The 15,066-nt window shown below is 43.9% G+C and overlaps 1 protein-coding gene across 5 annotated transcripts in view; it reads right to left on the reverse strand.

Annotated features, from left to right (window-relative positions):
• TCP11L1 (t-complex 11 like 1) overlaps positions 1 to 10,806 on the reverse strand; it is a 34,875-nt gene extending 24,069 nt beyond the window's left edge. Inside the window, exons 1-2 of one of the 5 annotated variants that reach the window (XM_010592147.3) lie at positions 10,697 to 10,806; positions 6,860 to 7,043 (exon numbers count right to left, since the gene is read on the reverse strand). In XM_010592147.3, coding sequence (XP_010590449.1) covers positions 6,860 to 7,019 — 160 coding nt within the window. In that variant the 5' untranslated portion in view covers positions 7,020 to 7,043; positions 10,697 to 10,806. Of the gene's footprint in view, positions 1 to 6,859; positions 7,044 to 10,259; positions 10,525 to 10,625 lie in introns of those variants that run through there. The other 4 variants (XM_003412295.4, XM_010592148.3, XM_023550752.2 and 1 more) reach the window with 4 other exon arrangements.
• Between the last annotated feature and the right edge of the window lie 4,260 nt (positions 10,807 to 15,066).

Here is a 15,066-nt window from a genome sequence, read left to right on the forward strand (position 1 = left end):
TTCAATTCTCAATATTGTTAAGATGTCAACTTTCCAAATTGATCTATAGATTAAATGCAACCCCAATCAAAATCCTAGCAGACTTTTTTTTCTTGAAATTGACAAACTGATTCCAAAATTTATATGGAAATGCAAAGGACCTAGAAGAGCCAAAAGAATTTTGAAAAAGGGCAAAGTTGGAGAATTTATACTAACTTATTTCAAGACTTACATAAAGCTGTAATAATAAGGTAGTATATTTTTGGCATGAGGACAGATCAACTGAACAGAGCAGAAAATCCAAAAATCTATCCAGATTGACCTTTGGCCTCACGTGATAAACATTAATTCAAAAAGGTAAATCTATAAAACTTCCAGAATAAATATAGATGAAAATCTTTGTGACTTTGGGTTAGGCAAAGATTTCCTGGATAAGATACAAAAAGTTCAAACCATAAAATAAAAAGTTGATAAACTGGACTTTATCAAAGTTTAAAACCTTTACTACGTGAAAGATACTTGCAGTGTGATTGATTACTTTTGTGTGTGGCCTTTCTAGATATGGTCTTGAAATTCCCACCCAGGTGACTGGGCAGAACCGTGTGATAGGGTAATTGTGGTCCACTAAGGGGACCGGTCAATTTTGCCTTAAAAGGAGCCAACTCCAGAAGAGAGAGGAGGATCCTACCACCAGCAAGGAAGAACAGCCAGGAGTGGAGGGTGCATTCTTTGGACCCAGGATCCCTGCACTGAGAAGCTCCGGAACCAGGAGGCCGAGAGAGACAGCACAAGCTGTAACCCTGAAGACAGTGAGAAGCAGTGGTAGGAGAGACCTGGCGGCAGGAGACAGCGTGGTAGGCTTTCTGGCCCACGCACAGACAAAGCTGAGTGCTTTTGGGTAGAGGCCTAGGACCCGGGAGAGGCATGCCTTTGAGCTCGGCTGCGAAGAGGATGTACTGATGAAAGAACTGTATCCTGAATGTTCCTGAGCCTGAATTGTAACTGTTACTTCCCTAATGAACCCCACAATCATGAGTATGGTCAGTGAGTTCTGTGTGGCCACTGCAATCAATTATCAAACCCAGCAGAGAAGTAGAGAGTGCTCTGTGAGGGTCGGTTGGCGTCAGAATTGGTAAGGATGGTGGAGAGAGGAGGCTTGTCTGGCCTCCACCTCACGGGTATCAGCCTTGCGCTGCTGATCTTGGTTCTCCTTTCAAACCCTTGTGAAGCTAAGTGAGGTCAGACTTCACCCCCAAGCTGTGTTTATAATTCTATTAAGAAAATGAAAGGGAATTCACAGAATAGGAGAAAATATTTGCAAAACATATATCCGCTAAAGGGTTTGTGTCTACAATATATAAAGAACTCTCACAATCCAGTAATAGACAAACCACTCCGTAAAAAATGGGAAAAGATTCAAACAGACATTTCTCCCAAGAATAAATACAAATGGCCAATTACTAATAAATGAAAAATCATGGATGAATCTTAAAAGCATTATTCCAAGTGAAAGAAGCTAGACATAGGAGAGCACATATAGTATGATTCTATTTAAGTGAAATTATACAAAAGGCAAAACCATAGTGAGAGAAAGCAGATCAGTGGTTGCCAAGGACTGAGGAAGGGGGAGAAGATTCATTGCCAAGGGGCACAAGGGAATTCTGGGGGTGATGGAAATGGTCTAGTTCATGATTGTGGTGGTAGTCACATAACTGCAAATGTATGTGTCAAAACTCATCCTATTGTATGCTTAAAATTTGTGGATTTTGTTTTATATATAGATAATACCTTAATAAAGTTGATTTTAAAAAGTCTAAGTTACTCAGTAGAAGCTGAGTATATACAAATACATACACTGACTATAAACATTCCTCAGTATAGTATATTCTGTTACCATTTATCAGAAATAGAACTTCCACTGTAGGTATATCAAGCGTCAAGTTCTTATCTCTTTAAAAAGAAATTCAGAGGCAGTCACCAGGTGTAAATGCTGCATGGTAGGGGCATCTGACCACCTCTAACTTCACAAAGCCGAAGGACAATAATCATCAGCATCAACAGCCCGAGGCTGATTCCTATGAGGCAGGCTGAGGTCAGACATACCTCCTCTGTCCAACCTTTCCACCAATTCTGACACCAGCTGTCCCTCCCAGGGCACTCTACTTCTCTGCTGAGTTCAATAATCTGTTCCAACGGCCACACACGACTCACAGACCACACTCATAGTTATGGGGTTTATGAGGGAAGGAACAGGTTACAATTCAGGATCAGGAACCACTCAGGATACACTTCTTGATCAAGACAGTCTCTTCTCAGCCATGCCCACAGGTGGGCCTCTCTCTGGCCCTAGGCCCCAAGTGTTACAAAGCTCTTTAGATCTGTGAATAAGTGCCCGAGGGCATTCCACTCCGCCAGCAAACCTTGGCCTGAAGGTGCTCAGCTCTCCCTCCGTGGGTCCGCAAGCCTAGCTCTGCTGACAAGTGCCCAAAGGCATCCCACTCCACTAGGAAGCCTCCTGCCCAAAGGCACTCACTCAGCTCTCTCACTCAGTGGGTAGGCACACCTACTGTAACTGCCTTATTCCGTGTACCAGGAAGCTTACTGTGCCTTCTTGCACCGGTCTCCTGGTTCTCTCCATTTTCAGCTATCTCCAGTCTTACAGCTCTCTCTCTCTCTCCGTCTCCTGAGTCTAGGAAGTTCTCAGCACAGGGACCCTGGATACAAAGGACATGCTCTGCTCCCATCTTCTTCTTGGTGGTAGTGAGGTCCTCCCTGTCTGCCTCTGGGATGGTTCATTTTAATCCTAGAGGGATGGCAAAACTGACCAATTCCCTCATTAGGTTCCATACACCTTATCTGCATGGTCTCACCCCCAAAAGGGTTCCATACACTTTATTTGCACTATTAGCAAGCAAGCTATCCAACTCACTTCGTGGGTCACAAACACCTCATTTTCATAGTCCCACCCAGTCATTTGGCAGGAGTTATAAGACCACGGTGAGAAAGGTCAATTAAAAGTGATCCATTGCACTGCAGGCCACTCCTTGGCTTTTCTAGCCCTGGTTCTTTCATACTTGGAGGATAACTTCCCCTTCCCAGTCATTTTACTAGTCCAAAACAGTCATTAACAATTAGTCCTTCAGTAGGGCAGAGTCCTCAGGGTGAGGTTACTCAGGTATCAGACATTCAGGTTTGCTGCAGATATCTATCTGGTCAGGTTCTCCAAAAGTCATCTTGGCTTCACCTTTTCTGACCTCTGATAAAATTTAACTCAGACAGGGTTATTCCCTTGCTCTAAGCCTCACAAGGTAACAGCACAGCAAAACCTTTAAGGGATTTTATGTCTGGTCATTGCACTCTAGTTCAGCAGTGCCTCTCCCTTAGTCCACTCTTTCAGTTACTGTTTCTACAATTACAGTTTTTACAATCACAATTAACTCTGTTAAAAATCATTTCTCACAGCTGAATCATATAATTGTATCAGTATCTTCCTCCACCCTCTTTCCCAGACCCATCAAGAAAAGAGGAAACTACTCAGTGGGGATCTTCCCTTGTCCCCTTCATTTTGAGTGTAAGCGCACTCAAAAAAGCATGTAAACTAGCCACTTCATGCATTTATCTCCCCCCATTTTAGATACCTAATGTTTAAATTGTCCACCCCTATCAAACCAGTATATTGAGGAGACAAGCATGTTCCTTGGTCTGAGGAATCTTCTGTTCTGGTTGGAACTTTGAGCATCTGCATCCATAAGCAAAGTCCAGTCCACAGCAAGCCATCCAATTGCAGCAATTTCCACCAGCTCACTGTGCCAAACATCTCTCTCTCTCTCTCTCTTCATTCGGTCAGGCTCTGGTCAGCTCATCTATAGCTCCTGTGGGCTGGGTTATCGGGCACCACCCATAGGCTCAGGAGTCCACACAGCTCCCTGCACTTCAGATCTGCCAGTCCTTTCCCTCTCATCCCTGGCCTCCATGGGCTAGGTCAACAGGTGCCAATAGAACATGTCCAAACTCAGCCCATCTCTATTGCTGTGGTCACCACAAGTGAGTATACAGGGATGACTACTTGCCAGTTCCCTTTAACTTCCAGTTCTCGAAGGGAGCTCTTCTGATGCGCACTGACTTTTCCTGCCTAGATGCAAACCTTGCTCAAAATTCAAAAAGCAAAACAGTCATTCCCCATCCCCCCAGGTCCTTCATTCAAATGCAAATATCCTGCTCTTTCAGCAGTTCTGGGTGGGTCTGCTTATCAAATGCAAATTTCCTGCTGGAAAGATTCTGAGCAGGGCTCATGTTTTCAACTTGTTACCGTTAGGTGCCTTCAGTTGGTTCCAACTCACAGCGACCTTACATATAAAAAAAAAACCAAACCCACTGCCATCCAGTTGCTTCTGACCCATAGCAACCCTATAAGACAGAGCAGAACTGCCCCATAGGGATTCCAAGGAGCAGCTGGTAGATTAGCAGCCTTTTGGTTAGACGCCAAGCTCTTAACCACTGAACCAACAGGGCTCCAGCCTAAGTGCAACAGAGGCAGACACTGCCTGGTCCTGCACCATCTCACAGTCATTGCCACGTTTGAGCTCAGTGTTGCAGCCACTGTGTCAATGTATCTTGTTGAGTGTCTTCCTCTTTTTCACTAATCCTCTACCTTACCAAGCATGATGTCCTTCTCCAGGGACAAGTCCCTCCTGATAACATGTCCAAAGTACACGAGCTAAAGTCTCTCCATCCTTGTTTCTAAGGAGCATTCTGGCTGTAGTTCTTCCAAAACAGATTTGTTCATTCTTCTGGCAGTCCATGGGATATTCAAAATTCTTCACCAACACCATAATTCAAGGGCATCAGTTCTTCTTTGGTCTTCTTTACTCACTGTCCAGCTTTCATGTGCGTACAAGGCAATCTGCTCCAGTAAAGATTACAGCCTAGAAAACCCTATGGGGCAGTTCTACTCTGTCACATGGGGTTCCTACAAGTTAAAATAGACAGCACCTAACAACAACACAGTGATGCAGAGGTGCCTAGATGGCACGAATGGTTTGTGCTCAACTGGTAAACCTAAAGGTTGGCAGTTTAAAACCATCCAGTGGTACCACAGAAGAAGAGGCCTGCTGATCAGCTTCTGTAAAGATTATAGCCAGAAAGCCTATGGAGTAGTTCTACTCTGTAATACATGGTGCTGCCATGAGTTAGAATCGACTTAACGGCAACCAACAACAACAACATAGCCATACAACTTAGTGAACAACATGGGAGACTTCACCTCAACTTTTGAAGAGAGCCTGAGTTGTAATAACAGCCATAAAAAACAGTAAGCTTACCAACTCCTGAGGGAGCAGGAGACCAATGGGATGCAGACCCCAAATTCTCATGAAAAGACCACACCTAATGGTATGATTGCGACTAGAGGAATCCCAGAGACAATGCTCCCCAGAACTTCTGATGGCACAGGACAGGAACCATCCCCGAAGACAAATCATCAGGCATGAAAAGGACTGGTCAGTGGTGGGGAGAGAGATACTGATGAAGAGTGAGCTAATTAAATCAGGTGGACACAGGAGAGTGTGTTGGCAACTCTTGACTGGAGAGGGGATGGGAAGATAGAGAGAGAGGGAAGAAGGTAAAATTGGCACGAAACGAGAGACTGTAAGGGCTGACTCAATAGGGGGAGAGCAAGTGGGAGAAGGGAGTAAGATGTATGTAAACATACATCTGACAGACTGATTGGAATGGTAAATGTTCACTTGAAGTTTAATAAAAATTAAAAAAAAAAAAAAACAGTAAGGTTACATATATTTTAATTACATATATTTTACCCTGGAATTTATTTTACTATACTAAATGAAAACCACATTAAGTTAAACATGCTCTTCGGGAGGCTGACAAACAGATTTTATTTTAAAGATGAGAAAACAGAAGCTAAGTATACATACTGGAGACAAGCCTAACATGTACAGTATAAACTATGTTATTAACAGCATGTTTCCCCAATACAATTTGACCTAGTAGTATACTTATCAAATCTATGTGATAATAAACTATGATTAAATGGGGTCCACTAATGTTTGCTAAAAGAACTTTATATTGGTCAATAAACCACTTGGGAAGGGCTTTGATCACTGTAGAAGAAACAAACCTCAAAACCCAGAAATGTTTGTACTTCTTCCAAATATGCAGAATTACTGATCATCTACACTTTAAAGAGATAATATCAACACTGACATTTTTAGACTATGAAACTTCCTCTTAAAACTTTTCATTTTTGGACTCATTTCAAAAGGCTTATGTATTCTTAATGAAAGATGTGAGTTGGGGCACCTTCTGGGAAGACACATAGAAACTGCCACCCTTTCATCTACTAGGCTTGCTCCCGCCAGGGCTCTGAAATGAATGACTTCACCACACCACACACATTCAGCAAACTGAATCCCCTCAACCTCATAGGAACTAAGCCCTTAAGCAGTGAAGTTAGGGTGTGGGGAACTCACATTCAAAAACCATTTTTTTTTCCACCTGCACAAGTACAGTCCTGGCTGGAATAGGCCTCAGACTTTTCAAACACTCTTTTAATTAAAGCTTCAATTTGTACTCCACCCTCCAAATTCTCAAGGTGCTTCAGAGAGATTGGAATGTCAGTGAAGGACAAGGACAGGAACATTCTGGACATTATTCTAAATTTTAATTTCTCATGCAATTGAATACCCACAAGTGACTAGGCTGCCAGTCAAGAGACAACTGCTATTTTAACTGCTAATTATTGTCAATGTTATCATATTATCAGAACCTTTTAGCTCAAGGCTACAGGAATGAGGAAGCCTAGTAAAAATATCATTTGAAAACAGTCATAATGTTTTTTCTAACCGAAGTTAAATTCGCTTACAGTGAGGTCTTTGCACTCTTTCCAGGGGGCTAGGAGAGCCCGGCTTTATTCTTTTCTGTAAAGCTTCATCAGAACCTTCCACAGCTCCTTCGAGGTCTTGCTCAGAATCATCTGATTTTCCTGCTTCATTTATGTTAGGCTTGTCAAGGTTTTCAGACATTCTTAATTGAGTTTATTCACTTTCCTAGGAAAGGAAGAAAAGCAATGAATCAAAAGTGTTCTAATTCTTTCACCAACTAGCAGTGTGACCTTGCCATATCATTTAACCTCTTTGGGTTTCAGTTTTCACTTCTGTAAAATAAATGGTCTTGCTGAGATCTTATCCAGTTATGTGATTCTACTTCAATGATTAAATAGGTACTTGTGAAATGACACTTCAATTTATCAAATTTATGGACTTGTATCTCAGATAGGAGCCCTGGTGGCACAGTGGTTAAGCACTTGGCTGTTAACCAAAAGGTCGAAGTTTTGAACCCACCAGCTGCTTCGCTGGAAAAAGATGTGACAGCCTGTTTCTGTAAAGATTTATAGCCTTGGAAACCCTATGGGGCAGTTCTATTCTGTCCTATAGGGTCGCTAAGAGTTGGAAACAACTCGACAGCAGTGAGTGTGGTTTAGTTTTTTTGGTATCTCAGATAAACCAAACAAAAAAAACTACTACCATTGAGTCTATTCCAATCCATATTGACCCTCTAGGACAGAGCAGAACTGCCCCATAGGGTTTCCAAGGTGGATGCAAACTGCTAAACTTTTGGCTGGCAGCCGATCTCTTAACCACTGCACCACCAGGGCTCGGTAGCTCAGAAAGAGAGCAACAAGTCTGAATATTCTTGTCCCACTCCGGAGTCCCATGTCACAAAAACAGAGGGCCTTAAACTACTATCACACTGTAAGCTGCCTGCTTCTATTTTAATCAAAGAGGGTAATTAAATCTTAATTTTTTTTACTTCCATTCCTGAGAGGTGGTAGGAAAACTTCTTGGAAATAATGCCTTTAATCAGGCATTCAAGTGAACACACTATGCTGAGGAGCTGACTCCCTGATCCTATCATGTGGATAAGATACCTAGGGATGACAGACAGGATGTAGTATCTTATGATGTGTTCGAGAGGAAATGTGTGGGGCAGATGCTTTTATTCCTTCCTAGTCAGCAGGAAAAGACACTGAGTAAAATACAAAGTTGCAAACAACCATAATGTATGTGGTTGAATACGATTTTATTTATTTTTTTTTGTAGTTGATGGTTACCAGTGACCAGCCGCCCTCGAGTGAATCCTGATTCATGGCTATCCTATGTGTGTCAGGGTGGAATTTTGCTCCATATAGTTTTCAATGGCTGATTTTCTTGGAAGTAGATTGCCAGGTCTTTCTTCCTAAGTGCCTCAAGATGGACTCAGATCTCCAACCTATTTATAAGTAGCTAAGTGATTTAATCAATTGTACCACCCAGGGACTCTAGCTGCTGATTAGAACAGGAATAACACTTGACATTTTGGTAGAGGCCAGTTAATAAAGTTCTAGAATAGTAGCCTCTCTTATTTACTGTAAACAAAATTGTTAATTTTTTCTTCCTAGGTTTCTCTATTCCTACTAAAAAAGTGGGAAGAAAGACACGATATTCTTGCATTTACAATACTGAAAATAATTAGCATTTGTACTGTTAGCACTCGAAGATCACAAAACATTTTCATAAACACTAATTAGGCTTTATTACTTACCCAGAAGGTAATCAAGGGATCAAAGGAAATGTCAACTGCTTTAAGGAGGTTTGGCAGATTCTCTTCCACACATTAGACAGAGAATAAACACTTGACATAATTATTTGAAATCTCAGACCCCCGTTAAACAGAATGAAGTTATTACAATTTAAATTTTCATACTATATTATTCATATGAAGGATGCTTTAATGTATTTTCCCTTTCTAGTCCCACTTTAAACACCTTCTCCAGATATCCATCTTCTCTCTGTTCTAAATCCTATTAGCCTCTGGAAATACTCCAAAATCCAAAAGACAACATTACTAGCATATTCTATGAAACAGGAAAGGCAACAACATTTCTAATTTTACCCCCTTCACATGCTAAGAATGAGCACCAGAAAGATGGAGTTCCTCTGCAGGGAGAGGAAAGGTGAGCATTTGCAGGTCTCCGATACTTGGCTTAATAAATTAACCCTATCCTTTCAAGATTCAGCACAGGTCCCACCTCCTCCTATGACAGACACTTCCCCATGACATTTCCCCAACCTCAGCAGTGTTTACTCTTTTTCTCTGAACTCCTGTAGGGCTGGTTGCTAGACAACTGGCATTGATCACTGCCTTAAATTCAATTCAAAATAATACTTATTTAAACAGGGATAGAAAGATGAAAAGGCATCCTCTAGAAGGAGAGACAGGTGTACTTACAAGTAGCTATAATGTAACTTAAGCCTTAGCGGTATTATGAAACTAATTCTGCCTGGGAGAAGGTTGGGAAAAGCTTCCCAGAAAAGGTGACATTTGAGCTGGTCCTTGAAGGGAGGAGTAAGATTTCACCCAATTAAAAAAACGTCTGGGGAGGAGGGGAGGTAAAAAGAAAGAGGGCATCCACTCGGAGGATATGAGCTCAAAAGCACAGGAAAATGAGTATAAGTAGACTAGTAAGTGCTAAGTGAAGAAGCTGGAACAATAGGTTGGGGACCAGGTCATAAAATTACTAGTTTGCTGTCCTTTTCTCTCTCTCTCTCTCTCTCTTTAACTCTTCACCTAGATTTTGAACTTCTTAAGGGGCAGGATCAACCATATTTCCTACATAATGCTCCATAAATATATGCCCCAACCACTATTTTGTTGATAGAGATGAATCCTTTTCATCTCTATGATGTCAGTGACTGTGGGAGGATGGTGTTGGTCTCAAACATACCTGGGTCCCAATAACGGCTCTTTACTAGCTGTGTCACTTTATTCTCCTCACCTGTAAAATCAGCTACCTACTTCCTCGGTTTGGGAAAGATCAAATGAGAGAGCGTGCATAACAGCGCCTGGTTTATAACAGCCTTTCCACAAATGGTAACCTAACTACAGGGCTATAGGGTTCTGCGTGGAACCCTTTCCCTGCTTACGCTGTGCTTGTTCATTCATCAACCCTAAAAAAAAAAAAAACAAAAACAAATCCACAGCCGTCTAGTCCATTCTGACTCACAGCGACCCTATATGACAGAGTAGAACTGCCCCACAGGATTTCCAAGGCTGTAAATCTTTACAGAAGCAGACTGCCACGTCCTTCTCCCGCCGAGAGGCTGGGTGGGTTCGAACGGCCGACCCTCAGCTTAGCAGCTGAACGCTAGAGCTTTTAAGTACTGCGCCATCAGGGCTCCTAGTGCTGTGTCTAACAAGGGAACGGAGGGTAAGAGGATCCTCACACTTGCCATGTAGATCGTCTTCTATCTGAGCTGCACGCCGGACCTCAGCTAGACACAGAGGGTCCACGGGAGAAAAGGCCTTTCAGCAAAGGAAAGAGGCTCTGCTCACCGACGCTGGGAATCACTTCCTTTGGCAGCCGGGGTCACTCATCCCAGCGTCCCAATTCCGTTGTAAACAACTGTTTGGGCTGATGAGGGAGTGGCAGGGCCGAGAGCAAGCAAAAGATGGGTGCGCGCCTAGCGGACGGCCCCAGGGGTGGGACAAAGGCTGCCCTAAGGCTCAACCCGCCTGCTGTCCCTGCCTCTTCCTCTTCTCCACCCCGACATCACCGGGGCCCAACCTGTCGGGAAAAGCCGGACACGTGCCTGTGATTTCGACCTCTGCTCTCCCGCGCGGGCCCCGCGGAGCTGCCAGCCTGCGCGCCTCCTTCTCTCACCTGCCGCGGAGCAGGCGTTTTCGCTGTTACAGCTCCCGCCGTGACTCAGACGAAGGCCGGCGCCACGGCGGGGGCGGGGAGCAGTGCGCGGCGGGCGGGGGCGGTCCAGCTGCGTCTCTCCCAGGCCTCATCTCTCGCCGCGCCACCAGCGGCCTACCCCTCCGGCCCCGGTGGGCCAGGGCCAGAGCCGCGGCTCCTCACCGTCGGGAAGTGGGAGGCCGTTCCGAGCTGGGCGGTGCCCGCCCCAAGCAGGGGCGGTGCCATTTTACTGTACGGAAAGTCAGAAGGGGGGGCCCAGAGAATGAAACAGGCAGAGGCGGCTCGGAGCCGAGAGCAGCTGGTCTCTCGCAGGAAGGCGCCATGTTTCCGTACGGAAATGAGGGCGTTCATCCACCAGGAGTGGCAGCGAGGGAGGAACGTGAGGGAGAGAAAGAGCATAAAGGAAAAAGAAAGGCCTTTAGGAGCAACCGCGTTTAAAGCCATACCCGCCCGGGTTTTAAAATTTAAGCGTTCATACTTTGTAGCTGCACTAGCTGCATAGTTTATGCCTTAGTCCCAGGTGGTGGGTGCCGTGACTGTCTAGTTGCTGCTTCAAGGAAACCATGCTTTTCTCAGCCTGTAGTTAGCAGTAGAATAGCCAGCTAGCTACACGAATAGGAGGTTTGTGTTTGTAGCCTGGTCTTAAAAAATAAATAGTATATGAATCTTACGTATAAAAATGCTTTAAAATTTAGCATAAATGATGCGTGCCTTCAACAAAATGAATAATCAAGTCTCCTTACTACTTGTTAAATTTAAAAAACTAGAACAAAACAAGATGGAGTGGAACTAGTGCTTTCAAACACTACTTCTAAGTAGATCAAGTGTAAGCAATTTTTCCTGAAGTATTGAAGGCTGTGTACAATACAGCACCCTCAAAACAGTCACTAACTAGCATATTAACATATTTTTTCCTCTAACATAATTTAAAAAAAAAGTCCTCAGATGAGAAGTTCTCATTTTAGGAGAAAAAGTTTTTAAGGTAACTGTAACTTGTGATTCATGAGGAAACCATTCAGTTCTCACTTGAGTCCAGGCTAATGTACAATAAAATGGTTCTCAACCCTGACTACACTCCTGGCCTTAAAAAAAAAGTTCTAAAATTAACCATACAAAAACTCTGGAAGTAATGCCAGGCAAGGATTTTTAAAAGCTTCCCGGGTGAGTCTATATGTAGTCAGGCTAGAACCACTTCTCTAGTGAGATTTAACCATCACTCCCAGGTGAGAGTCCCCTCTTTCCTTGAAGGAGTAATATCAACTTTCACTTGTTGAGACAATACCAAAAATAATTCTGCTATGGTTTGGAATGGTTTACCATTTATCTTTTGATATATTTGAATTGTTTCCTTTAAGTATTAAAACATGGACACATGTTCCAGTTTGATCTTTGACTGCAAGGACTGGAAACTCAAATTACCTCAGGGCAAAGGGAGTTCACTTCAAGGCTACACAGGGCTTGGAAGGAGAAAAGTGGGCAGCTGCTGTAGAGACAAGCTACTGCTGTATCACCTCTCCAGGCCACACAGGATCTGGCCACATCTCTGCTTTTTTGCTGAAGTCTACTCTTTTCTCTCTGCGCTGCTGTGGGGTAAAGGGGTCAACATTATCCAAAGAATTTGGGCTTTATCCTCAGTTCCTGAAAGAAAAACTCTAAAACCTTAGTGTCTTTTATGATACCTCTAGACCAAACTTGAGAGTTTATGCTAATGAGATGACTCAGGTGGAGGCTGGCCAGGCCAGAAAGACCATCTTGTGATGGGGCGGGGAGGGGACATGGAAGCTTCTTGTTGGGAACCCTCCCAGAACTCTATGTGTCTCTTCATTCTTATAATTGTGATTTTAAGTATAGTGCTTTCCATGAGTACTGTGACATTCTAGCACGTTATCAAACTCAAGGGAGCAGTGGGAGCCACAGGTCTAAAGTGAGGGGGGCCCTGGGGGCCCCTGAACTTACAGCTGGTATTCTGAAAGGTTAGAGGGAACCCCCAAATTTGTAGCCAGCAGGTCAGAAGTAAGAGTGTCATGGGGCAGTCCCAAGCTTGCAGCAGGCATCTGAGGTATTGGGTGGACTTGGAAGTCTGGAGGACTGTGCCCTTGTGAGAGGTCTGACCTAGTTCCCGGTAGTTAGGATTAGAGGAAGAAGTGCTGCAAGTGCAGCTGGCAATGGGACAAAAGTGGAACAGAATAAGAGATTGCATCAATTTGATCAATACTGTTTGGTATTAAAGAAGTGAAATTTCGACTTTTTCCAAGCAACTATAGACTGGTTTCTCTATTTTCTCAGTTGTTACTCCCTCATCATTTGTTGTTGTTGTTAGGAGCTGTCGAGTCAGTTCCAACTCATAGCAACTGTATGTACAACAGAAGAAACACTGCCCAGTCCTGTGCCATCCTCACAATTGTTGGTATACTTGAGCCTATTGTTACAACCAGTGTATTGATCCTTCACATTGAGGATCTTCCTCTTTTTTATCATTTAATTTACCCATATAAAATTTGATTGGCCAAGCTGATTTTTTGTGCAAAGTCAGTCTCATTAGCCTACAGGTAGGCTGCCCTTGAATCAGGTGCTCAGCCCTGGTCTACTCAGCTTGGTGGTGGAGGCTCACACTCATCTAGGCATCGTAAGTATAAGTGGGGAGAGTTCCCCCTGAGGGCATCATAGATGAATGAATGAGCCACAGCAGTGATTAACAGTTCTAGAGTGACACAACAGGGTTGCTCATGACATTCAGGGTAGCCTGGGACCTCCAGTTTAAAACTTCGACAATGCTTGCAGTGAACATGACCAACTTTTCTTAAAATTTTATCCTATTCTTGCTTATGCAGTTTGAGGTAAACTGTTTTCTTCACATTGGGGTATAATCCATAGTGAAGGCTGTAGTCTTTACCAATTGCAATTTATGGACTTTATGTGGATCCTTATTTGAAAAAAACGTCAAAATCATAACATTTGGACATTGACTACATATTTGATATTCAGGAACTGTGGGTTTTGTGTGTATGTGATAATGATATGATTATGTTTTTAACATCCTTTAAGCAGTACATACTAAAATTTTACAGATGAAGTGATATGTCTGAAACATGCTGGTGGAGATGTGGGGGCAAGAAGGCAGAGTAGTCAGATGCGTCCTGTGGTCCCTCTTACAACAAAGACCCGAAAAAACAAGTGAATCCATTATATATGACAATCTAGGAGCCCTGAACATCGAAGGCAAAATGGAGGAATCAGACTGAGGGACAGGGAGAGGGAAAGACAGTTCAGAAAAGAGGAGTTGCCAGACCTGACCCAGTGGGAACTAGCACCCCGCAGGTCGATTCCGCTGCTGCTGTGAGCATGGTAAGGCAAACAGGCGTTCAAGACACGTTATCCACATTGGGAGGGACCAAGCGGCAGAGAGTCCACACATGCCTCCAGAATCAACAAAAAGCAGGATCAACTGGCAAAAGATAGGTACACACATCTAACCTAGCACGAGGGTCAAAAAATATCCCTTTGGGATAAAGCTCTCTCTCATTTACATGACCCTTCCCGCTGTGCATGAGGTTCCAAGCTGCCTTCACTGAGAGCCACTTTCCCTGCACCAGAAGTAGGACCTATCGCGCCCTGAGCCATGCTCCCAGCTTTGGAGAAGGAATTAACAAACAGGGAAAAAATAATGTCAGCTCCCCTATGCTGGGAACTCAGGGCAGAAAGGCATAAGGGGCCCACAGACTTTGAATGCCTTTCACCCCTGCATAAACCTATGTGGATCCATTTCAACAGCATAGGCCCTCACGAGCACAGTACAAAAGGGTATATATCTGAAGTCTAACTTCAACTGTTTCAGCTATATGGTGGAGAGGCAGGTTTGTGACGTTTGACGCCACTCTGCCTATTAAACAGGTTCCCCACCTACCCACATCAGGAGCCTGAGCACTGGTGGCTCCACCTGTGCAACCTAGCCACCTGCAACAGCAGTCCAAGGATAAGTGGTACCTCCCAGTCCTTACAGCCAATAGCACTGGATGCCCTTTGTCTGGCTGCAAAACCCACCCACCAACGTGCTGTAGGTAACAGGGACATACTTTCCTCACAGACACTCAGGCAGTTGTCAGCCCCCTGCCTTGCTCAGCACATGACTCCCTACTGCAGCCAGATACCTGTGCCTGTGCCAATCACCCCTGCTCATTGAGAACTGTAGGTGAGAGCCTGGACCACACACTTGGGTGACCAACTACCCGGACACCTAAGCTAAATCCATACAAGAAAAGTAAATGAACTCCTGGGCTCATATACCTAGCAACAGCTCTAACCACCTGGTGACACAACATTAGAGCTTCAAA

The sequence above is a fragment of the Loxodonta africana genome, chromosome 7 (assembly GCF_030014295.1).
Source record: "Loxodonta africana isolate mLoxAfr1 chromosome 7, mLoxAfr1.hap2, whole genome shotgun sequence".
In the NCBI taxonomy this organism is placed as follows: Eukaryota; Metazoa; Chordata; class Mammalia; order Proboscidea; family Elephantidae; genus Loxodonta; species Loxodonta africana.